Raw genomic sequence first — 26,978 nt, forward strand, 5'->3', positions numbered from 1 at the left:
TGGCAAAATGTAATTAATGGACAATATTTACAATACATGAGCAAGTTTCTGCAGCATACCCTGGAGCCTTTGTATCTGCTTAGTGAAGATCTCTGCTTGCTGAGCGCTGGCTAACCTTTCCTCCTCCAGGATACCTGTGAATAAGAGGCAGTATGTCAGACTATCTCCATGGGTGGATGGAATACTTTTATAGACATTCATAAAGGCTTCTCAAAAATAAAAGACTTCTTAGGAATAGCATTAGATCAGGGGTCCTCAAACATTTTGGGTCGAGGGCCGGGTCAACACATTCAGACTGCTGGGAGGCCGGAGTATGCATAAGATGATGTAGAAGTCTTTGCGGGCCAGACAGTGAAGCATACCCAGGTGGAAACCTGCAGTCAAATTGGACAGCAGTGTCAACTGATGTGGAATTTGATTGGAAACCAGCAAAATTACTGCTTTCTGGCTTTCATGTGGATGGGTGGTGCCAGCACTGCTATTCTAAATGTGGACCAACAATATTTAAAGATTTAGCTGACAGTATCTATAAGTAATACATTTTCTGTGTGGGGGGCCGGTAAAAAAGCCTCAGGGGGCCACATTCGGCCCACGAGCCTTAGTTTGAGGACCACTGCATTAGATCAATATCAGTCCATGTGGACAGTGAATAATTGCTTGGCATTATAAGATAAGTTAATTGATGCTTGTTACTAGGTATACTGAACTAGTAAGAAACTGTGATTTGCCTAGGCACTTACAGACTAGCTGATCCTACCTATCCTGTGTTTTGAGACCAGCACATGACCATGCGGTCGATACAATACATTTGCTACTACCTTATAATATGAGATACACTTTTAGGCAATTTATATACAATGTTCTAATACGTTTGGACTGTAAAATGGAGAATCCTGAAAGAAACACGTATGCACTATTCACTTACCTTCTGCACACATAATCAAGTGCCAAAAACTGAAATACTGCTGCTACTATATACATATGATGGTAAGAGACATAATAAGAGCACATTAATCTACAGTATATTACATCATAGATGCTCATAGATGTATCTGTGCCAGAATGCGGTCACCCTCCAATTCCTGCTCTCTTTGCCGCAGTTTACCATTTAGCCCAGGCCCTGAAGGAACCCTGAAGGAATTCAGCACTGCAGGGAAAGTAGCCTTTTGGATTGGTTGGTGAGTCCAATCGATACAATCTGTGATCTCATGTAGAGACCAGGTCGCTGCCACCACTTCACAATTTAGCGTGCGAATGCACAAAGTCTAACTCTAGTTAAATGTTGTAGGAAAAGGGGTTCATTCATAACCTTTCTAGAGATAAAAAAAATAACAATATTAATATCAAAACGGATATGATAACATTCTCTCAGGAGACTGGAGCCTTTGCAGAGCTTTCAGAACAAGCACTTAGACATATGATTTTTAATCGTTTATTTTAAAAAATAATGCATAAACTAAATATAGCAATTGAAACAAATCGATAAAAAAAAAAAAGGAATAAGCGTGAAAATAACTGAATACAATGTCATGAGCAGTGTGTCAAGTTACCGTATGTCCTTCGGAATTGTAAGTCTAAAACAGAGGATATAAAAGTTAAATTATAGAAAGTTCTGTGCATAGAAGTCCTTGGATACCAGCCACTCCTAGATGGTATATGAATGGCTGGAGACTCTCCCCCTCCCAGACGGTGTCCAGCAGGTTTTAACCCTTTCTCAGCTGGAGGATGGAGATTGTAAGGGGAGATGGGCTGTGTCTGCCACATGACCCTTCTCCACCCCTTTGTCATGACAGGCAGAAAAGAATATCAAATACCTGAAATGGTCATATCTCGGCGTCAGTTGATCAGAACCCACAGAGAATGTTACAGACGTATTCCTGGCATTCTCTGCTTTAATTGTAAACCAAACACATTTGAATTTTCATATTTAATTTCAGATAAAACAATATCTCTGTCACAGCAGATGGTAGACAATTGCTTGGTGGTTCAAATACCTCCAGCTCGGGTTTAGTGCCTGTCTGTTAATTTTGACATGGCTAGCATCTACGGCAAGATAGATTATTCCCTCTGTCAGAGTACTGGAATAATTGAATCTCTGGTCTATGAAGGAATTTACGACCAGTATCTGAACTTCTCTGTTTGTGTTTGAAATAGAATGGGGAATCTGATTGGGGGAGTTTTATTGCCCTTTTCCAGAGCAAGAGAGAAAAACAATACTTTCCTGTGGAGCAGAGATCTTAGCTGAAATGAACACAGGCTTTTGTTAAAACAAGCTTAAAGAGAAACTCCGACTAAGAATTGAACTTTTTCCCAATCAGTAGCTGATAGCCCTTTTACATGAGAAATCTATTCCTTTTCACAAACAGACCATCAGGGGGGAGCTGTATGGCTGATATTGTGGTAAAACCCCTCCTACAAGAAACGTACGTACTCTTGGCAGTTTCCTGTCTGTGAACCTTGCTGCATTGTGGGAAATAACTGTTTACAGCTGTTTCCAACTGCCAAAAAACCATGCAGCAGCTACATCACCTGCCAACAGTAAAAATGTCACCATGTAATAAATGTCAGAATGTAAATCTGGGATTTAAAAGATTTTACAACGAGCAAACACTGACTAAATCATTTATACATAATTATTGTAAAAATGATGCACTTTTTTATTACATTATTTTCACTGGAGTTCCTCTTTAAGAGTTAAAGGAGTCCTCCAACTCATATTTTTGTGTGCTATTTTCATGTGATTGCACAGAGGCCGTAGGCAAGGCCGTGACAGTATTCAGCTCAGAAAATGTAATGTAATTTACCTTGCATCTCCAGAAAGCTATCTTCATGTTTCAGTGCCAGCTCACGAGTCTCCTCCAGCTCTGTCAATAGCTGGATGATCTGGGTCCTTAAATCCTGGCTCTCCAGAAGCATGCTGTTTTGACCACTTTCAGAGCCACTTGGCACATCCCCAGATTCTGACTCCAGGTCTGGTGGCTCTTCATCTTCTGAGTCTAAAAATAAACAAATGATTTACCGATGTGATTAACATAAACTAATCGCATACAGTCAAAAATGGCGCCAGGAAAAAATGGCGCACGGAGCCGCGCTAGTGTGTAAAACGCTATTTTGCGTTTTAATGTTAAAACATTAAATAGCGTTTTAATGTTAAAACGCTATTTAATGTTTTAACATTAAAACACAAAATAAACAGTAGATGGTGCTATTGCTAATAGTTATAATGGGCAATAAGTAATAGCAGTGTATTCTACTGTGCAGATGGATAGCTCAGTGGTAAAGTTCTCGTCTTGTAAATTATTTTTGCAGGTTCGAATCTGCTACACGTTACTTTTTTTTTCTTTATTAAATTACTAGAGACTTGATGCGCTGCTATCTGTTAATAAAAGTAGTTTAAAAATACTTTAATGAAGTAAAAGTTTTATGCTGTAAACAGGGCCGTGCCGAGGCAGAGGCTGGAGAGGCTCCAGCCTCAGGGCGCAGTGTAGCAGGGGGCGCACAATTCATTCAGTTGTCATTCCCAATTGTGTTTGAAGCAGAAAGAAATAGGAAAAGGGGATACATGGCAGTGACTGCAAGTCAGATAACTAGAGATTAAGGTATTGGGGAGGTTGGGGGCCCTGGGGCACCTCTTAGTCTAGTAGCAATCAGTGTGTGACGGCTGAGGGGGAGGGATGGAGGGGCGCACTTTGGTGTCTCAGCCTTGGGTGCTGAAGGACCTTGTCCCAGCACTGGCTGTAAAGATCACAACTGCATAACGTATGTTGGGTTACAAATGAAGTGGGAATGCAGAATAAGGATTAGAGAGAAGGAATTACTGGCTGAAAACTAACAATAAATCGCAATATTGATTAGTCAAAAAGAAATCTCTTCTCTTTAACTAATCACTATCGCCATTTATTGTCAATGTGCAGCCAGTAATTCCTTCTCTCTAATCCTTATTCTGCATGCCCACTTCATTTGTAACCCAGCATACGTTATGCAGTTGTGATCTTTACAGCATAAAACTTTTACTTCATTAAAGTATTTTTAAACTACTTTTATTAATAGATAGCAACGCATCTTGCAATAAATAGTAATAAAAAAAAAAAACAACATTGACTGGATTCGAACCAGCACCAGTGACAAAATACATATCCCAAGTCTCTGTCTTTACCACTGTGCTACAACGCTACTCAGTAATCATAGTGGTATTTGCTGCTTGCATTTCTCCCTCCAGCATGAAAATGGCCATTCAAAACGCTAAATAGCGTTTTACATTAAGTGAATGACGGCGCCATAATGGTCTAGCGCAGCTGTGCGCCATTTTTTCCTGCTCCCAACTAATCTGGTAGGTAGTGTAGAATTTATTGTTTAAACTATGGTGCATATTTATTAAAGTACACCTTGAGAAGGATATGGATGCTGCCATAATTATCCAATTTTAATATAATGCATGTTGCCTGGCTTTCCTACTGATCATGTGCCTCTAATACATTTAGCCACAGATCCTGAACAAGCCTGCAGATCTTGCTGTTTCAAAGGTTGGCTACCTCTAACACTATCCCATAACCCAAATTTGAAAAAGTGAAAAATGTTATTAGAATGTAACTGCAACACTTGAGATATTGACTGTATAATAATGGTTTATAATTAATATGACCACAGTAATTGTGAGTGAAATCAAAATAGCAGTATTTATTAAAAGGACCACAATCGTGAATTTAATGGCATTTTAATAAAGTTCTAATGAAAATCTGCAGCATTTTAGAACATTTTTTGCACTAAAAATACATATTTATTTAAAATTCCATAACTTCTTATGTACACACATCACTATACTCAATATTCATCGTAGGCATTCAGAATCAGTCCATAAGAAGAAATAGGGGTAAACAGCAACTTCAGGAGGAATATGATTGTTGGATTCTATAAACGAATTGTAAGGCTTGGTGGTGTATTTTCCACAGTCAGCATGCAACGCATGAGCTGGCGTGGAGGAGGTACACACACTAGCACAAGGAAACAGGCTATCCCTAGTATAGTGGAGGGGAGGACTGACTCCAATAGGAGATTGTGGCGCACAGAGCCGGTGCAGATCTGACAGCCACAAACAATGCTTTCGTTATAACGTCTCAGCGCAAAGTAGCGCTGAGCGCATAAACCAGAACTGAGGAGATCAGGACAGGTAGACAGAATGAACGCTTGCTAGCTAGCGGCTACTTAGCGACAGCAAGCGTCCAAAACAAGACAGACTGGAATGAGGCAGCCAATGCGATTGCAGCGATGGCGTGCCTCACAAAGACCGGACAGGATAGTCAGGAAATAGCAGGATCAAGATAGATGAACGTAACACAGACAAATATACAACAAGTATGTTTTCCTAGCGTATTACAATTACAGCTATCAATGAAACTATTTGTAACGTCTGACTAACATATGTATATATCGGCAATGAACCGATATATGACATAAGCAGGAACGCTGACTAGGACTGGAGTAATACAGGGAACAGGACTCAGAAGGATTCGCTATCTCTTCGCAGAGATGAACGCAATCCACAAACGGTAACAGAACAGGATTCAGAAGGATTCGTTATCTCTACGCAGAGATGAACGCAATCCACAAACAGTAAGAGAACAGGATTCAGAAGGATTCGTTATCTCTTCGCAGAGATGAACGCAATCCACAAACGGTAACAGGACAGGATTCAGAAGGATTCGTTATCTCCTCGCAGAGATGAACGCAATCCACAAACGGTAACAGGACAGGATTCAGAAGGATTCGTTATCTCCTCGCAGAGATGAACGCAATCCACGAACAGGACCAGGAGCAGGATACTAGCTCAGCATGGGTGCTCACGATACGCGCAAACTACCAAAACGTGCTGGAAAGCTGACTAACTGCACACAGGATATAAACAGTTTGTGTACGTATACATCAGCGACACTGATGTATCAACGTAACACGAATACAAGGAAAATAATAAACGTGCTGGTATGCATATATATGGGCAATGAACCAATATATGATGCAAAACCAGCAAAGTATCTTTTAGAACAAGAAACACGATGGGGGGCTGAAGCGACAGCAAGACAGGCTTAACTGAAGCTATGAAAACCCAAGGAAACCCTGCAGGAAGCAGATCTTTATACTGAGGTCATCCAATGGGAGCAGACATGCAGATTCCCACACAGGTGAATGATAATCAGTCACAAGCTGACAGCAGGGAAAGGCCGACAAAGCTATGCAGCTTGCATGAAAAGAGATCAGAACTACCTGAGCTGCAGCACTATTACTTCCAGCAATGCCTGCTGCAGCAGCGATCATTACAGTACCCCCGCCCTTAAAAGCGGATTCCAGACGCTTTTCAAAACTGAAATTCCCAACAAAACAGTCTGACTGATAATTCATGATGACCGGGACAGCCCGGCAAGACCGAATTCCAGAATCAGTCCCCACAAGACTGGACCCATCAGAACCAGAACCTACAGAACCATGCCCATCAGTACTACAAGCCCCAGTATGACACCCATCAGAACCATGATTTCCAGAAGAAAGCCCTCCGAAACTCCCTGAGCAATACCCACCGCCTTCCAGGAACCGTTCAAAAACGCCAAAGCCTTTGCAATGCCCACCGGGACTGTCTTTACCAACACAAAACCCACTGTTGAACCAGTCCAAGGCACCAGGACAAGTTTTCTCAGAGACCTCCCAGAACACCTTGAAGCTCCAAAGAGATCCCCATAGGTCAGAATGCCCCTGAGGCTCACATGGAGAACTATCAAGAACCCCTATGGAACCTAGGGCAATTCCCGAGTCAGGGCCACAAGGACAAACATCAAGATCAGGGCTTTCAGGAACCAGAACCATCTCTGGGCATGCAGGCAGACTGGCAACATCAGAACATGTTCCCACTAAGGAAGCATCAGAGCACGCTAACCCCTTAGACACACTTGGGCATTCTGGCACACAAAGAACATCTGGGCACACTGGCACAAGAGAAACCTCTGGGCATGTCAAGGAACTGTGAGCCTCAGGGTCAGCCAAGACAGGACCAAAACCAGGACTGGCCAAAAAAAAATCATCATGACTAGACTTCGCAACTACTGGACTTTTACACGAGAATGCAGGATCAGACTTAGATGTCGCTGATTCCAGCAAAGTCAGTAACAAATCAGATTCAGGGGCACTAACAAGACAGGACAAATCTTCTGATGTATGCACTGAACCAGATAGGGACTCCACAACTACCTCTGGACTGGACAGAGACTCATCTAATACACTGGATTGGAGCTCATGAGGTGCTGCAGAACAAGTCAGTATTGCAGCAGCCCCCACTGGACTAGGCAAAACTGAGGAATTCCCTGGACAGGAAGGGGACTCTGGAACCTCTGCCACAGCGGCCAGAGAACCAGAATCTTTCAGGATACAGGGCTGGGTTTCAGGAACACTCATCAGACCGGACTGAAATTCTGAGATTTCTATTATTTTGACCAGAGAATCAGAATTATCCATGTTACAGGGCAAGACTTCTGAAACATTCAGAGGACAGGGCTGGAGTTCCTCGGCTGTTACAACACTGGAGAGGGACTCAACAACATTGGTTAAATCAGACTGTGTACAGGGCAAGGTATCTAACACACTTGCTGACGAGGACAATATTTCAATGGCTTCTGCTTTGCTGGGCAGAAATTCATCAAGTTTTATTAGAGCAGACTGTAATTCCAAAACAGCTGCTAGACAAGTGAATATTACTGCAACACCAACTGAGGTAAGCAGTGCCTCAGACTCCTCTGCTAGAGGGTTTGAAGTATCCAAAGTACTGGGTGAAGCATAAGACTCTGCGACCACAGCTTCACTGGACAGGATCACTGAACAGTCCATATTGCAGGACAAAACCATGGAAGCACCTGCTGGACAGCATAATGATTCTGTGACCTGAGTTTCATTGGAGAGATCTACTGCACAATTCATGGTACAGGGCAAATTTACTGGAACATTTTCTGAACAAGGTAATAATTCTGCGATTTCAGGTTCACATAGCAGATGCTCTGAGCTATTCACGATACAGGGCAAATTTACTGGAACATTTTCTGAACAAGGTAATAATTCTGCGATTTCAGGTTCACATAGCAGACGCTCTGAGTTATTCACGAAACTAGAGCGAGGTGTAGAAACAGGAAGATCAAGACACAATGTTTGCGCATCTGAATCACCATTCATTTGTAAAATTGGAAAATTCAGATGCTGGGGTTCTGAGGTTTCTAGACAGGATTGCTGGGACTCGGAAACTGATGTAGTGCATCTATTGGCATCTGCTGGATCAGACAGGAGTTGAACTTTATTAACACAGGTAATTTCTGCAGAAGTGTTTGCAGAGGCAGGCAAGATTTTTCTGGTGTCTGTTTCACTGAACAAAGAGTCATGAGTACTGGCTAGGCTGGACTCGGAAGTCAGCAGGACCTCTGGATTCTCTGCTGAGAAATTAGCGCAGGGCAAGGTTAAGAATGTATCAGTGGCTTCTGTTTTACTGGTAAGTAACACTGAGTTATCCATGGTACAGGGTGGAATTGCAGGAATTTAACACAAAAAGAGCTCCGAATCACCTGCTGAATCAGCCAAAGGTGCTGAAGCAGGCGGGTCAGAACGCCAAATTTGCGAATTCGGAGTCACATAAAAATCATCCAAAATCAGTTCCCACACATCAATCAATGGAGCCACAAAGTCATACCCACACACACCAGTCTTTATTAGGTTATAGGCAGACTTAATGCATGCATTCAATACTAATTCACTTTTTGCACTGTAAAATTGACAAAATGAACTTGAATCATTCTTCCATTCATTGACCAGAGCTTCCATCTCTCCTTTCTCAAATGGAGGATTCCAAGCATACTTAACAGGCAGATCATGGTTTGCAGATATGATTGTAGCAGGGACATATATTGGGTTAATTAGCAGGTGATTGGCAGATTCCTTATTCCTAAGAATCTCCAATACCTGTAGCAAGTGCTGAACTGTAGTGTATGCAAACTTTCCTTGCTTCACAAATAAGTTGATTTGTTCAATACTCTGTAATATCTCCTCATAATCATACTCAGATAATTCTTTTAAACAAAAATCTTTATTTTCCCTAGCCAGGGAGGAAAGTTCATTAGTAGTTTCATAAGTCCATTTAACTCCCCTGAAAGACAATTGCATTTCATTATCTGTTAATGGCAGAATCTCATTATAGGTCTCAGTCGCTAAGGATAACGACTCTGCAGATCGGACACGTTTCTTAGAACGTTTGCGTTTTGCCTTAGACCCTGCTGTTTTTGGTGATTTATTCAAGGCTGCAGGAAAATTATCAGTAACACTTTCTGCTTGCTGAACATTTTTGCAAGCAATTGAAGGAGAAGCTGATTGGCCTGCTGCCAGGAGTTCATTAAGAGGAAAAGGCAATGGATCTATGCGCAACCAGTTTTGGATCACAAACGCTAGAAATTCCAGCGGTCTCTCTTTCAAATCGGAATGATTGAGAACATCAAATGCCCACTGGAATAATTCCCCTTTAAACAAAATGTAACTTAGTTGGAGTGCCCAGGTTGAAACAGGAGTCGCTTGGAGATCGGGATTGGCCAGGAACCTGGCACATTCAGAGAAAAACTCATTTTCTGTTTCAGAGTTAAGTTCTTCAAATTTCTTAAAGGAACAGGAACCATAATTAACAGTGTCATACTTTCTGGGAATCCCCCCCCACAATGGGGATTGGTAATGGGGTTTTCATAATGTAAGGCTTGGTGGTGTATTCTCCACAGTCAGCATGCAACGCATGAGCTGGCGTGGAGGAGGTACACACACTAGCACAAGGAAACAGGCTATCCCTAGTATAGTGGAGGGGAGGACTGACTCCAATAGGAGATTGTGGCGCACAGAGCCGGTGCAGATCTGACAGCCACAAACAATGCTTTCGTTATAACGTCTCAGCGCAAAGTAGCGCTGAGCGCATAAACCAGAACTGAGGAGATCAGGACAGGTAGACAGAATGAACGCTTGCTAGCTAGCGGCTACTTAGCGACAGCAAGCGTCCAAAACAAGACAGACTGGAATGAGGCAGCCAATGCGATTGCAGCGATGGCGTGCCTCACAAAGACCGGACAGGATAGTCAGGAAATAGCAGGATCAAGATAGATGAACGTAACACAGACAAATATACAATAAGTATGTTTTCCTAGCGTATTACAATTACAGCTATCAATGAAACTATTTGTAACGTCTGACTAACATATGTATATATCGGCAATGAACCGATATATGACATAAGCAGGAACGCTGACTAGGACTGGAGTAATACAGGGAACAGGACTCAGAAGGATTCGCTATCTCTTCGCAGAGATGAACGCAATCCACAAACGGTAACAGAACAGGATTCAGAAGGATTCGTTATCTCTACGCAGAGATGAACGCAATCCACAAACAGTAAGAGAACAGGATTCAGAGGGATTCGTTATCTCTTCGCAGAGATGAACGCAATCCACAAACGGTAACAGGACAGGATTCAGAAGGATTCGTTATCTCCTCGCAGAGATGAACGCAATCCACAAACGGTAACAGGACAGGATTCAGAAGGATTCGTTATCTCCTTGCAGAGATGAACGCAATCCACGAACAGGACCAGGAGCAGGATACTAGCTCAGCACGGGTGCTCACGATACGCGCAAACTACCAAAACGTGCTGGAAAGCTGACTAACTGCACACAGGATATAAACAGTTTGTGTACGTATACATCAGCGACACTGATGTATCAACGTAACACGAATACAAGGAAAATAATAAACGTGCTGGTATGCATATATATGGGCAATGAACCAATATATGATGCAAAACCAGCAAAGTATCTTTTAGAACAAGAAACACGATGGGGGGCTGAAGCGACAGCAAGACAGGCTTAACTGAAGCTATGAAAACCCAAGGAAACCCTGCAGGAAGCAGATCTTTATACTGAGGTCATCCAATGGGAGCAGACATGCAGATTCCCACACAGGTGAATGATAATCAGTCACAAGCTGACAGCAGGGAAAGGCCGACAAAGCTATGCAGCTTGCATGAAAAGAGATCAGAACTACCTGAGCTGCAGCACTACTACTTCCAGCAATGCCTGCTGCAGCAGCGATCATTACACGAATATTTCAGTACTGTTTAAAGCAGGGGTCTTAAACTCGCGGCCCGCGGGCCATTTGTGGCCCTCGATACAATATTTTGTGGCCCTCGCCGGCAAAAGCTTCCTTATAGTTCGCTTCAGTGCTCCCAAGTAATCCGCCGCATCCCGCAGCTAAACGAGGGCTGCAGAGTTCCCAAATCGCCTAAGGGGCAATCCGCCGGCATTTCCTGGAAGGGGCAGAGCTTTCAGCTTCAGCTCTGCCCCTCCTGACGTCAATCGCCGCACGGATCGCCGCCTCTCCCCGCCCCTCTCTGTGAAGGAAGAGTGAGAGGGGCGGGCAGAGGCAGCGATGCGCCGTGATTGTGAAATTCCTTATGCGGCCCAGCCTCATCCTGACGTTGCCTCCTGCGGCCCCCCAGGTAAATTGAGTTTGAGACCCCTGGTTTAAAGTGATCTGTGCTTGTGTCTCAAGTGAGAAATATTTTATTACCTCTCTGCTTAAAGTGATCTGTGCTTGTGTCTCAAGTGATAAATATGTTATTACCTCTTTGCTTAAAGTGATCTGTGTTTGTGTCTCAAGTGACAAATATTTTATTACCTCTTTGCTTAACCACTACAGGACCGACGCAGTTGAAAGTTTCGTCCTGCATTTGGCAGTGCGGATCTGACAGGTCGTAACTTTCAAAACCCGTCTCCGGGTTTCCCAGCTCCTGCCGATCGCGCCGCTTTCTCCCCGCCGCAGATCACTCGCTCTGCTGTCTATATGACGGCAGAGCTCTGTGTGCTGCTCTGGAGCCATTTTCATTGGCTCCTGGCCCTGTCATTACTCTAAGCCAATCACATTGGCTTACATTGATTAACAGGGTCAGGAGCTAATGAAAGCGGCTCCTGACCGGCACACAGCGCTCTGCCGTCATAGCGACGGCAGAGAGAGGTACCTGCATCGGGGAGCGAGCAGGGTGACCGGCGAGAGCGATGGGACTGCAAAAAGATTAGTCGGTAAGCGTTGTTTTCCGCCGCTTTGCTGTACCAGCAGTCTCTGGTCCTTAATGGGGCAGAGACTGCTAGTCCAGAAATGGTTAACATCTGCATTCCACTCGCTTCTCTGTATACGTCTCTGCTGTAATCTATGCTAAGAGCTGTTGCTCAGCTTTCTAAAGGCTGGATGCAAACTTACATCCTCCCTTAGTGGAGTGGGATCCCCCTCCTTTTTTCCTATCTACAGAGTGCGACTTCTTAATCCTGAGTGAGAACAGGCTAAACTCCTCACCTGCTTATACAGTGGTTGCCTTGGAGGTAACCCTGGTTTGTGAGTATAACATTTTTATACTTATCCATTTATTCCACATTCCAGTACATACTGCACTATATCGGGCTCTCTGTGTCTCCTTTTCTCTACAGCTTTCTAAACGCAGTAAAATGGGCATGATAAGCGCATCTGCTAAGCGGATGTGTTCCGTTCATTTTGCATGTGCTTGTGGCTATCTGTACCATCCACTCCATATCTACCCATCCGGTTTGCCCGCGATCGAAACTCAGGTGTCTCGCCACCAATAGCTACCACTTGATCCCTCTGTACTCAGCCCAGAGGCCAGCAGGAGCATGGGGCTCTTCATAGGATACAATAAACCAATTCTCTCTAGCAACAGGAAATATTTTCATGGGTCCACCATGAACCAATGAGAAGATTCCCAATGGTCTTTTGCAGCCCAATGGAGATCCCCATGCTTCTTCCGGCCACAGAACTGTGTATAGAGACCGAGGAGCAGCGATAGGCGGCGGGACACGTGGTACAACTGTAGCCAGCTGTGGTCCGGCTGTAGCCTGGGGCAGATGTAATACCCCCATAGACTAGATGGGGAAACACGTTTAATAAAGATAAATGGTCTTAAGTGTATATTCAAAGTATAACAAAGTTTATTAAATAGGTTATCAAAGATAAAAGTCTGGGGTATTGTGGGGTAAATGGGATAGGGGAGATACCAAATAAAATCAATAAACACACTGCGGAGCTACATATATCACTTTGCTGGCCAGCTTGATTGATTAGTAAACCATACGTACGCACACTCGCCACATTCAACCTAGATTATTATTATATCTATGCACTACTTATATAGTCCCTTGTTACTGCGCAGTATGAACGTGGATTTAGTTGATAGGCAGTCTTTAGCAGAAGTAAGCCATTAGCAGGTATGTGCTGCTTTGTCTGTGTATATAACAAAAGTCAATTAGTTAGTAGTGCTAGGCGGCTATTAGTACATGCTTTAACTTTAGGGCAGGAAGGCAAGCAAGCAGTCCCTCAGCTCCATGCAGATAGACATTAACAGTTGTATTTATCCTGTATTGTATTCAATCAGCAGAGCACATTGATATCTCACCGCTGTTGCTTGCTGCTATGATCTCCGATCAGCCTTCTGGTGTGGTAGAGCGGTTTGCGATGAGCGGCGGTGTGCAGACCCTTGAGTGGCTGGCGTCCCAGTCTGCTTGTTTGCCGGGTCTCCGCTGACACCTTCCTCCGCACTCAGCGTCTTCCGTATCTCCAGCGTAACGGAGGTGCGTAGAGGTTACAGGCCTGGCCAGACGCGGCATAGCTCCGCCCACCGACGCGTTTCACGCCTCTTAGGGCGTTTCCTCCCTTTATTTGGTATCTCCCCTATCCCATTTACCCCACACTACCCCAGACTTTTATCTTTGATAACCTATTTAATAAACTTTGTTATACTTTGAATATACACTTAAGACCATGTATCTTTATTAAACATGATCTAGACTGGTTGTGTATTGAAGTGCAGCGCTGCTACACTGCGTACAATACTAGTGGAAGTACATCCACAGGAAATAGACGCCACAGCGTGCACTGCGGTGCAGATCCAGGAGGTTTAGTCACCTCAATTATTAGGAATAGATAGGGAAACACACCCACCTGGCTGGTATTATCACAAAATGCTGAGAAGTACGGCCTGCTTACCGCAATGGATCCAATGGATCCTATTTATAAGATTTTATTATAAAATTAGCCTTACATTCAGTATAATTCATATAATTAGCCTTATTCAACTGAGTCTTTTGAATAAGAAGCCCTTACCAATAGGACACAGCCCTGGTTAACATATCACATTGTGTTCTGATTCACCAAAAATCTACATCAGGGCTAAGAAGAGGACTGTGTGGAAAAATAAAAAACAGGCTTGTGTACCAGGAAAGGTCACTATCTCAGTTCAGTTATATAACACTATTAAATATACAAATATACACAATGTGCATTACAAGAATCACAGTAGTGAGTGGTATTTAAATAGAAAAGGTAGACCCTATAGTAAATAGAGCAATATTCCAGAGTTGCATGATTGGTCATTGAGGTTTGTGTCTGCCTGTTAAATGAGTTTATTTAAGGTTTCTTTTTTCAACCCACAGTCTTTAACACCCCCTATGCAATTGAAATTGTTATTTTCATGGGCGTTACAATAGGGGATGCTGCCCCTGCTCCCGCGGGGGGGGGCACTCGTGGCCATTTTGGGGGGCTGGAGGGGTCGCAGCATGAGGGGAAAGCTATGGCCACACTCGGCGGGGAGGGGGGACGGCCCCCTCCCTCACCTTGGGCTTTCCCCTCTGCACTCCCCTCCAGCTTCAGTAGCTATATATGTGCAGTGGAGCGGCAGGCAGCGGCTGACAAACATACCTTCCGTGCGTTCCAGCACGGACACTTCTCGCTCTAGTGACTGACGCGACTTTCACAGGAAGTCGCGTCCGTCACTAGAGCGAGAAGCGTCCGGACACACGGAAGGTATGTTTGTCTGCCGCTGCCTGCCGCTCAAACATACCTTCCGTGCGTTCCAGCGCGGATACTTCTCGCTCTAGTGCCTGACGCCCGCTCAGAATTTCTGCAGGGGAGCCCGGTGGCTCTTAGTTACGCCCCTGGTTATTTTTAATGACTGTCGTAAATTATGTTTCTTATATGATGCTATACAGCTAGCTATAAGCCAAAATAAAACCCACTTATTTTGTCTTCAAATAGCATATTATTTTAGCAAAAGAACAAATGGATAACAATTGACTGAGCTTTAACCCCTCTGGCGGTAAGCCCGAGCTGAGTTTGGGCTATGCCGCCGCGGAGGATTTCTCAGGCCCCGGTGGGCCGATTTGCATAATTTTTTTTTGTTTGCTAGCTGCGTGTACATACCGATCACCACTGCTCTGCGCCGCCCCCCCAAACCCCTTGCGCAGCCTGGCCTATCAGCGCCAGGCAGCGCTAAGGGGTGGATCGGGACTCCCCTGTTGCCATGACGCGGATGACGTCGATTACGTCATCCCGATCATCGCCATTGGGATGGGGGCAGCCAAACAGGAAATCCCGTTCTGAACGGGATTTCCTGTTTGCTCTGATCGCCGTAGGCGATCGGAAGGGGAGGGGGATGCCGCTGCACAGCGGCTTTCATGTAGCTAGCGCTAGGCTATCTACATGATTTAAAAAAAAAAAATGTAAGTGCTACGCTGCCCCCTGGCGGTTTTAATAGACCGCCAGGGAGGTTAATACATAGTGGTGTAGAAAAAAAACTTGAGAATTCATCATTTCACCTCAAATCCTTATAGAACTTACACCTGCTGCTTTGAAATATTAAAGAAGGCTGGCACTCCCTACCTGGGCCATGTTCTACACATTTTCCCCTTATCCTTTATTTTTTTTATACTCAAATATGTTAGTTCATAAATAAATTAAAAATGATATATTCTAGAAGGGTAATAATAATAATTCCAGTGTTTGTATAGCTTTTTTCTAATGTCGGACTCAAAGCGCTTGTGTGGCAGCCATTAGGGCGCACTCAGTAGGCAGTAGCAGTGTTAGGGAATGTCGCCCAAAAACTCCTTACTGAATAGGTGCTGGATTACTGAACAAGAAGATCTGAGATTTGCACCCAGGTCTTTTATGTCAGAGGCAGAGCGCTTAACCAGTACACTATCCAGCTACTGCACATTTGGTTTCTACACTCGAGGCATTCCAGGTGTATTACACATATTCTAGAAATGTTTACCCTACCCAATTTTATTTAAGTGTGTGGGAGAGCTGGCAGGCACTCAGAGCTATAAAGCCAAAATCAACAACAGATACCCAGTACACTATGTGCTCAAGACCGGCAAGGGAAACGGTTCTGCAGCAATGAAAAAAGGCATAGAAGGAAGTCTGGCACTATAGTGTTTAATGTTCAAAAAATAGTATCGCATCAAGTGGGTATATAGTGCATCAGCAAAACTTGATAAACAACAATTTGATCAAGCAGTGAAAGACACAAACCAACATGGTATCTTGATACTTAGCTGGGTACTGGTGGGAGGTGGCGGAGGTGGGTGCCAAGAGGTGCACGGCCTAACGACCGTTTCGCATGGCTTGCGCCAGGCTTTCTCAAAGGTGAAATGTGCAACAGTGCTGGAAAGGCAGCGGAGCGTTTTTAAAAGTGCAGTAAACAGCACTTCCGGTCCGCCGTTATAAGCCACGCCCCCTCCGGAAGTTACAAAACTCATGCCCTATGACCTGAGAGCATTGTGGAACGCAAATGGTACGCATGCAAAGGCCGCGTGTACGCGTCAAAAATGACGTAAGCGCACGCGGACTCATCATACCCACAGCTCGCACAACGCTCCCAGAACGCGGATATGCCGCATGAAGAAACGCATAAATGCGTAAGAACGACGCGCACAAGCGTCAAAAATGACGCAAGCACGTGCTATCCAAATAGCATGCAAAAAAGTACCTGCATCGCATGGAGCTACTGTACGTTGCTCAAGTCATGCGTACCGGTGGTTGCAATAAAAAACCCCTTAGCCCACCCGCTCGTCAAAGGCGAGCAGAGAAAGGCCCAGGGTAAACAGCCATCAGTAGGCAAGATATGGCAAAGGCCTAGCAGGACTAGATATGGAAAATTATCTCATATCAGGCTTATTAGCCTTAGAGTATTATGGCAATATCTTGTGGGGCAAGGAAGGAGAGTTGATAGCACCGGAGGGGGATTGGGTGAAGAGAGGAATAGTGAACCCAAAGGTGTGAAAGTGAGCAAGAGGGAGGGGTGATATAAAAGAGGTGGGTACACTAGAGAGAGTAGAAGTGGGAGCAGTGGACAGTATTCCAAAGAGAGGTAATTGATTCAGTCCCAACACGGCATCCATCTAAAATAAAGAAACATATCAATGAATTTAAATATTTAATAATGCTCATCGAAGGGCGATTAGGAATAATTATATCAAAGGATGTAAATTGCCGTGCTGGGGATGAAAGGGCAACAAGTGGCGGCCAGGGGTGGGGGCACAAAGGATCCCCAACCAGGAACACGGAGAGAAACTAAGGATCAAGGAAGCATGCAAGATCTACGTAGTCATTTAGACCCAAAGGACCCATAGCATCCGTGCGTAGGATCCAGAGCGCTTCTTGTCTGAGCAAGAGTTTTTTTCTATCGCCTCCTCTGCGAGGAGTATTGCAAATGTCGATACATGCATAAGACAAAAGATTGGGGTTGCTTTGATGGAAAGTCGACATATGCTCGACGATCCTTGGGCAACCTTTGTTTTTGGGAAGCAGGCGAACGTGTTCCAAGACGCGTTCCTTCACCATTCTGGTGGTTTTGCCGACGTAAAAACGTTTGCATGGACACCACAAAGCATAAACCACAAATTTGGTTCTGCATGTGGCAAAAAAAGAAACGTTATGATGGATCGAACCTAAAGTGTAAGACTTACCGGTTTTCATAAACTGGCAGGCTTTACAAAAGCCACATTTATGATTACCAGATGAGGTGAGATCATTCAGCCAAGTGCGCTGTGGATGCTCGCGAAAGTCGCTGTGTACCAAAAGGTCACCAATAGTTGGTGCTCTCTTAAAAGCGATTAAAGGTTGAGAGGGTAAGGATTCTTTCAGGAGTGGATCTTCTAAAAGTAGGGACCAGTTCCTACTAAAAGCCCATTTGATCTGACTGGCCATGGGTGAAAAGTCAAAAGAGAAGACTCCTGTTCCCTTAGTGGACTTGACTCGCTTTTTCCTTTTTATAAGGTCAGATCTATCTCTATCAAGAGCTTTTTTAATGGCTAAGTTAAGTTTGTTTTCATCATAGCCTCGGTTCAGAAGCCTCTGTTTTAGATTTTCAGCTTGGTTAAGGAAATCCTGGAGCGTGGTGTTATTTCTGCGCAGTCGCAGAAACTGACCATAGGGGAGAGAATCTGTTACATGTTGTGGGTGGTAACTCTTGCGGTGCAGAATGGTATTGGAAGCAGTGGGTTTTCGGTAACTCTTTGTCAATATGCCTTCTTCTGTAACGGTCAATTCCAGATCAAGAAAGCAAATGCTTTCTGTTGACCATTCCATTGTGAAGAGCATATTGACCTCGTTGTGATTTAGATATTCTAAAAAGCACTGCAAGAGTGGAATATCTCCCGACCAAAAGGTCAGGATGTCATCCACATACCTGGACCACATCCTCAGAGCCGAGCGGAAAGGGTTATTGGGGGAATGAATATAAATTTCTTCCCAGGCTCCCAAGAACAAATTGGCATAGGTACAAGCTACTGGGGTCCCCATCGCCGTACCTGAGACCTGCTGGTACCAAGTGTCCCCAAACATAAAGGCATTGTGAGTAAGGATAAACTCCAGACATTCACACACAAATGCGTTGTGAGAAGCCTCCTTGTTGGACTCTCTGTCAAGGTACATCCTTACAGCACCAATGCCATCTGTGTGTGGAATTCTGCTGTAGAGACTGGTTACATCAATAGTCACCAGCAGATCCCCTCTGCACCACGATGAGGACTCCAGGCCCTCTAAAACATCAATAGTATCGCTGAGGTGTGAGGGGATATAATGCAGCAAAGGTCGGAGGATGTGGTCCAGGTATCGTGACAGCCTTTCCGTGACCGCCCCCAGGCCTGAGACAATTGGTCGGCCTGGGGGATCGGTCAGGGACTTATGTATTTTCGGAAGGCAATACCAAACAGGCTTGACTGGGAAGGTAGGGAGAAGGTTGTTTGCCAAGGCTGAGGTCAAAAAGCCTTTTTCAACCCCTCTTCTAAGAAGTGATCTTAGGGCAGAGTGGTAGCTCATAGTGGGGTCTTTTTTAAGAGGTTTGTAGGTAGAGGTATCAGACAATTGTCTCATGGCTTCTATCTTATATTTCTCAGTGGAAAGAATTACCACTGATCCCCCTTTGTCAGCTTTGCGGATGGTGAGATCAGGACGATTTCTCAGCCACCGCAAAGCATTACTTTCAACAGGGGATAGATTGGGAGTTACTGTGGGGTAGATCAAGGCCTTGATATCATTGTCTACTTGTTTTTCAAAGTGGTCAATGCAGGAACCTGCTTGAGTGGGAAAAGGCATAATCGATTTGCATGGTTTAAATTTAATATCTTCAGTCATTGGTACAGCAACCAATGCTGAATCAACCAGAAGTTCATTCAGAGCTGTGATTTCTTCAAGTTGTGTCTCCTTCCATGAGCCCATAGTGCTGAAACCAAGTGTTCCTACTGATTTCATATCAAATTCTTCTGGGTTTTTTAAGGACAGGGGCTGCTCTGCCTTCATTTTTCCAAAATAATGTTGGATATTCAGTTTCCTGATTCCCTTATAAAGATCCACCTTGAATCGAGAGTAGTCGAATTGTTGTGTCAAAGAAAAGTTCAGGCCTTTGTTAAGTAAGCTTTCCACCCCATCTGGTAATTCTACAGTGGTCAGATTTACCACACTGGTCTTGATGTTAGAAGGCATGGTTTCTAGTAGGTTACTTTCCTCTTCTTGTTTTTTCCTCTCGATTTGTCTTCCCAGGTCACCCTTCTGCCCTTTTCTCCCTCTTCCTCTCCTGATGCGCCGCCTAAAGGGGCACCAGCTGGATTGGTTTGAGGTTTTTTCTTCTTTGGGGTATGCTTGGGGCGCGGATTAGGGACGTCTTCCCCACTTGACTCAGAATCAGTGGTCCAGTAACCCCTTGGTTGTTTAGGTGAATTGGGTTTCGCCTTGGGTTTGGAACCGTAAAGTTGTGCCCAGGAAAAGATTCTTCCAAACTTATAGTCTTCTTTATCACGAAGGAATTTTTGTAGCTTTCGTGCTTTAATATTATCTTGTACTGTTGCTAGCTTTTTATCGATTTTGTCAACTGAGTTTTTAAAGTGTTCTTCAGATACTAGCTTACTGAACTCTGTTTTATTTTCTGAAATAGCAGTCAGATCAAATGGGCTTTTAGTAGGAACTGGTCCCTACTTTTAGAAGATCCACTCCTGAAAGAATCCTTACCCTCTCAACCTTTAATCGCTTTTAAGAGAGCACCAACTATTGGTGACCTTTTGGTACACAGCGACTTTCGCGAGCATCCACAGCGCACTTGGCTGAATGATCTCACCTCATCTGGTAATCATAAATGTGGCTTTTGTAAAGCCTGCCAGTTTATGAAAACCGGTAAGTCTTACACTTTAGGTTCGATCCATCATAACGTTTCTTTTTTTGCCACATGCAGAACCAAATTTGTGGTTTATGCTTTGTGGTGTCCATGCAAACGTTTTTACGTCGGCAAAACCACCAGAATGGTGAAGGAACGCGTCTTGGAACACGTTCGCCTGCTTCCCAAAAACAAAGGTTGCCCAAGGATCGTCGAGCATATGTCGACTTTCCATCAAAGCAACCCCAATCTTTTGTCTTATGCATGTATCGACATTTGCAATACTCCTCGCAGAGGAGGCGATAGAAAAAAACTCTTGCTCAGACAAGAAGCGCTCTGGATCCTACGCACGGATGCTATGGGTCCTTTGGGTCTAAATGACTACGTAGATCTTGCATGCTTCCTTGATCCTTAGTTTCTCTCCGTGTTCCTGGTTGGGGATCCTTTGTGCCCCCACCCCTGGCCGCCACTTGTTGCCCTTTCATCCCCAGCACGGCAATTTACATCCTTTGATATAATTATTCCTAATCGCCCTTCGATGAGCATTATTAAATATTTAAATTCATTGATATGTTTCTTTATTTTAGATGGATGCCGTGTTGGGACTGAATCAATTACCTCTCTTTGGAATACTGTCCACTGCTCCCACTTCTACTCTCTCTAGTGTACCCACCTCTTTTATATCACCCCTCCCTCTTGCTCACTTTCACACCTTTGGGTTCACTATTCCTCTCTTCACCCAATCCCCCTCCGGTGCTATCAACTCTCCTTCCTTGCCCCACAAGATATTGCCATAATACTCTAAGGCTAATAAGCCTGATATGAGATAATTTTCCATATCTAGTCCTGCTAGGCCTTTGCCATATCTTGCCTACTGATGGCTGTTTACCCTGGGCCTTTCTCTGCTCGCCTTTGACGAGCGGGTGGGCTAAGGGGTTTTTTATTGCAACCACCGGTACGCATGACTTGAGCAACGTACAGTAGCTCCATGCGATGCAGGTACTTTTTTGCATGCTATTTGGATAGCACGTGCTTGCGTCATTTTTGACGCTTGTGCGCGTCGTTCTTACGCATTTATGCGTTTCTTCATGCGGCATATCCGCGTTCTGGGAGCGTTGTGCGAGCTGTGGGTATGATGAGTCCGCGTGCGCTTACGTCATTTTTGACGCGTACACGCGGCCTTTGCATGCGTACCATTTGCGTTCCACAATGCTCTCAGGTCATAGGGCATGAGTTTTGTAACTTCCGGAGGGGGCGTGGCTTATAACGGCGGACCGGAAGTGCTGTTTACTGCACTTTTAAAAACGCTCCGCTGCCTTTCCAGCACTGTTGCACATTTCACCTTTGAGAAAGCCTGGCGCAAGCCATGCGAAACGGTCGTTAGGCCGTGCACCTCTTGGCACCCACCTCCGCCACCTCCCACCAGCACCCAGCTAAGTATCAAGATACCATGTTGGTTTGTGTCTTTCACTGCTTGATCAAATTGTTGTTTATCAAGTTTTGCTGATGCACTATATACCCACTTGATGCGATACTATTTTTTGAACATTAAACACTATAGTGCCAGACTTCCTTCTATGCCCTTTTTCCAATTTTATTTAACATTGGGCCAATCAAAATGGGCAGCATCCAAGCTGCATGCAATTTGCTTATCTCTACCCACTAATGCCAACCCTTTCTTAAACTCAACCTACTCCAATACCGCTATCAAGACCAAGCCTATTTTCTCCTTGTCCTCCCGCTTTGTTAACTCTTTTCTGATACCTAACCGTAACCTCTTCTTATGTATTTAAGTATTTATATAGCGCCACCATATTACGCTGCGCTGTACAGAGTATATATTGTCTTGTCACTAACTGTCCCTCAATGGGGTTCACAACCTAGTCCCTACCATAGTCATTTGTCCATGTACAGTATGTATCGTGTAGTGCATATAGTCATAGTCTAGGGCCAATTTTAGGGGGAAGCCAATTAACTTATCTGTATGTTTTTGGGATGTGGGGGGAAACCCATGCAGACACGGGGAGAACATACAAACTCCTTGCAGATGTTGACCTGGCTGGGGTTCGAACCAGGGACCCAGCGCTGCAAAGCGAGAGCGCTAACCACTACGCCACCGTGCTGTGCTTCAATGTCATCTGCTTCCTGATGCCTGACCTCCCCCAACATTAACCACTACGCCACCGTGCTGTGCTTTAATGTCATCTGCTTCCTGATGCCTGACCTCCCCCAACATTAACCACTACGCCACCGTGCTGTGCTTCAATGTCATCTGCTTCCTGATGCCTGACCTCCCCCAACATTAACCACTACGCCACCGTGCTGTGCTTCAATGTCATCTGCTTCCTGATGCCTGACCTCCCCCAACATTAACCACTACGCCACCGTGCTGTGCTTCAATGTCAACTGCTTCCTGAGGCCTGACCTCCCCCAACATTAATACCTTTCTGATGTCTAACCATTACCTTCAAACCCTAAATAAAACTAACCTACCGCTAACATAACTACAACACATTTCCAAACAATGACTAATCCTAATTTATAACCCTAATCCATATCACTCTTTCATTGTCTTCATCCCTGGCTCTGTATCTATGCATTAAAGTATACCTGAGGTGAAAATAAACTGATGTGATAAACAATTGTATTTATCTTCCTACTCCTAAGACTGACTTTTTAAGATATGCCATGGTTTAATTTTATATTTAAACACTTACAGTAGTAGATTGAATGTTTTATTGTTATTGCTTAATGACAGTCTAGTGAGTACCCCAGAGTTAAAATACATGAACTATTGACCTTTTTCTATCTTTCCCTTGCCCTCAGAAGTTCTATTCTGCCAGGAAAACTTTTATGGCTATAATTTGCTTATCAGTGAGGTTTACTACGTTCCCGACAACAAGACAGAAGCTTTCACTTGCATGCCTGAAAAGTAACTCTTTCAGGCAGCAATATAAACAAATAATAAAACAGTCTAGTTATTAATAAGTTTTGGACTGTACATACACCTATTTATCTCATCGTGTAACATGTCACCTGGGTACACATTAAAGGCTGAGCTCTTGGCACCCAGTGTGCCACCACCAAAACCAAATTCTTTTGGATGTATTCCAAAATACAGTTAAGAACAGTTACTCAAACCAATCCATCACAGCTTAAAAAGGTGCTCTCCGCACTCAGCAACACATCAAAGCCAATACGATATTAATGTCTAATAGATGTAGCAATAGCTCAACTCTACAGCTGCAGCCAATGTGGAGATGGAGACTAGCAAACAAATCTTATGGAATAAATACAGGATGCTATTAGATTACAAAAACTGAGTTGCTTTACTGTTTCCTAGATATACCCTGCAGCAAGTTATACACTGATCTGTAGGGGACAATCTATATTCCCACAGCAAACAAGCATAATATTACTAGGATATAGGGAAGAATAATTCTGGGTTATCACAAGCAACAGTGTGACGTAGCTAAATATCTTTTTATAATTCTGATGAATAATACATCAGGTTCTGCAATGCAGCAAAATAAAACTCACTGAAGGCCAGCATGCATTCTCACTCTCTGAACAGTGCTTCATGCTTCTCTGCTCAGCTTTGTTCATCCCTATTCTACATGTAACAGAAAAAACTGTCATTCTGGATAGTCATCAAGCAAAAGGTAGCACGACTCATGTCAGGTAACCAATATGGAGAGAGCTCTATGAGGCCCAACAAGCAATCACCAAAAATGCAAAAAATGACAGCACATATACAGTAGGTATTACATTCATTATCCAAAAGCATAATTAGTGAAGCTTAGACAAATGGAAAGCTTAAAATTCAACAAAAAAAATTAATACATTATCCAGATGAGTCTTTGAGGTCTGCACCACATGCTGTTATATGTAATTTATTGCATTTACACTTGTCTACAGTTAAATTAGTCAGACAAGTATTAACATTCTAAATCTTTGCTAATCCTGCCCCTCAACAAAGATCTATCTGTTCGGTCACTCGTTTTCTGTGTTTATATATAATACAACGTTTTAATTTTGTATTTATTTGTTTATACAGTTTAAAGTGTTCACTTGCCAATCATTACAACTTTTCCAAAAGAAACATTTTAAAAAAATATATTTTTGGTATAAACATTTTAACAAGCTAACAAAGTATTTTACGCTATACTGTGTAATGCACTGCTAAAACAATTTACATAATATTTATATTACTAGCTGAAGACCTGGCATTACCCGGGTATGTATGTGGTTGTTGTTGGGTCCAGCTACGTTTTCTAACCTTGACATACAGTTAATCAATGACCACGCTTGTGAGCTTTGGGGTCCTTGACATCAATAATGTGGGACTGGAAGCAATTGAAATTTTCCCATAAAATAAATCAAAAAAATTAGATTGGCCGTTGTAGGCTCCACCCACTTTCCTGAATATTATTCCCAGTCACTCAGTGATCAGCTGTGTGAAGTTTGAGAACTCTGCCATTAAGAGTGTAAGAATGGCTGCAATTTAAATGTTCCCATGTAAAAATGTGGTTGTTGTTTGCTCCACCCACTTTTTATAATTTTGACACACAGTCACTCAATGACAAAGTTTGTGAGCTTTGAGGTCATTGCCATTGGTAATGTTCCCATTGGAATCAATCAAACAAATATGTTTGGCTGTTTGTGGTTCCACCCCCTTTTCTGAATTTAAACTCCAGTCACCAATGACGGACTGTATCAGGTTTGAGGCCTCTGACATTAACAGTGTAAGAATGGGAGCAATTGAAATATTCCCCTTAAAAATCAATAGGTAAATTTTTGATTTGCTGTCATAATTATTGAATATTAATGGCAGTCACCCAGTGACCAACTGTACCAAGTTTTAGAACCCTGTCATTTACAGTACAGTATAGGAATGGCTGCAATTTAAAAAGTTTCCAATTACAATTTTGGTTGTTGTTGGCTCTGCCCACTTTTTGTAACCGTGACACACAGTCACTAAATTATAAAGTTTGTAAGCTTTGGGGTCATTGGCATCAATCATTTGAGAATGGCAGCAATTTAAATATACTCCTTGAAAATCAATAAAGGATTAGGGGATAATATAATTACAATTGCTTATCTCATCAGTTTTTCATACAGCAAATAAAATGTGGCCCTTTTGTACCACTACGGTAGTATCGAGTAATAACGCTCACTTGCAGTCATGGGAATGAGCATGGTGCCACTCAAATGGAAGCTCTGAGCTAGCACAGGTAGTCTGGTTCACTTCAGCGTTTCAGCCCATTTGCGTTAGTAGTCAGTGTACCCCCAAACACAATAAAGCTCCCATTTTTGTTGTGTACCCCCAATACATTTATGTATGATTTTGTCTTTTCAGTCACTCCCAATAATTGTGGATTTGTGGATATTCTTGATTTGCAAATTATCTTAACTATCAGATGTGTTCATTCACAAGTGCACAAGTGTGTAGTTGAGACTCCATGGCCCATATGCAATTCACTTTTTCTCCTGAGTTTTCTCCAAGGAGATAATTTTTCGTCTTCGAATTAAAATAACTTTCCAGCACTTTTCAACTAAAAAAGTAGGTGAAAAGGTACTGTCAAAATTATTTTGAGTATTTTTTTTCTTTCTGATGTCTTAAACGGAATTTTATTGACAAGTGTAAAAATATCACCTAGGTGAAAACTCAGGTGAAAAAGTGAATTGCATATGGCCCCATGAGTAGTAGCATTTTCATGTATTTATTCATTTATATACAGTGGCTTGCATGTGTGTTCTTTGTATTGGTCTTTCACGTGGAATTCCAATAAAATTGATGCATGTTTGTGGCAGTAATGTGACAAAATGTGGAAAACTTCAAGGGGGTCGAATACTTTTGCAACCCACTGTATATGCACATATTTCAACAGCAAGGCTTTTTGGTTAGAGTTCAGACCTGTTCCTTATCAAAAATGTTTGCCACATTATGGAATTAAGATATGACACAAGAGAACGCAAACTGTTGAGCAAATAAAATTTTAAATCAGAGAAGAATGCTACAATAGTTAACTGAGAAAGCAACAGTAATTGATCTCCTTAATTCCCAAACGTTTACAGTGTAGAAGAGCAACATCTCTCTCATTTATTCCTCACCTTCACTCCCTAACTAGCTCCTGCCATCTCCATCTCAAAAACATATCTTGCATACAGAGTTTTCTCAATCAGGACACTACTAAAATGTTAGTACATGCTCTTATAATATCTTGTTTGGACTGTTGTAATAAATTGCTTTGTGGACTACCAACTAACTGACTGGCACCACTCCAATATGTACTGAACTCAGCTTATTGTCTCATTCATCTCTCTTCTCACTCTTCCTCTGCTTCTCCTCTTTGCCAAGCTCTTCATTGACTGCCAATTAGCAAGGATCAATTTTAAACTCGTAACCCTAACCTACAAAGCTCTCCACGATTTCTCTACC

At 43.2% G+C, this 26,978-nt stretch overlaps 1 protein-coding gene across 6 annotated transcripts in view; it reads right to left on the minus strand.

Annotated features, from left to right (window-relative positions):
- Positions 1-26,978, minus strand: part of CCDC136 (coiled-coil domain containing 136) — a 106,326-nt gene that overhangs the window by 42,501 nt on the left and 36,847 nt on the right. For all 6 annotated transcript variants that reach the window (XM_068275942.1, XM_068275943.1, XM_068275940.1 and 3 more), the window contains exons 3-4: positions 2,805-2,996; positions 60-134 (exon numbers count right to left, since the gene is read on the minus strand). In XM_068275942.1, the coding sequence (XP_068132043.1) occupies positions 60-134; positions 2,805-2,996 (267 nt within the window). The remainder of the gene's footprint in view (positions 1-59; positions 135-2,804; positions 2,997-26,978) is intronic.

This window comes from Hyperolius riggenbachi, chromosome 3 (genome assembly GCF_040937935.1).
Source record: "Hyperolius riggenbachi isolate aHypRig1 chromosome 3, aHypRig1.pri, whole genome shotgun sequence".
NCBI classification, from domain to species: Eukaryota; Metazoa; Chordata; class Amphibia; order Anura; family Hyperoliidae; genus Hyperolius; species Hyperolius riggenbachi.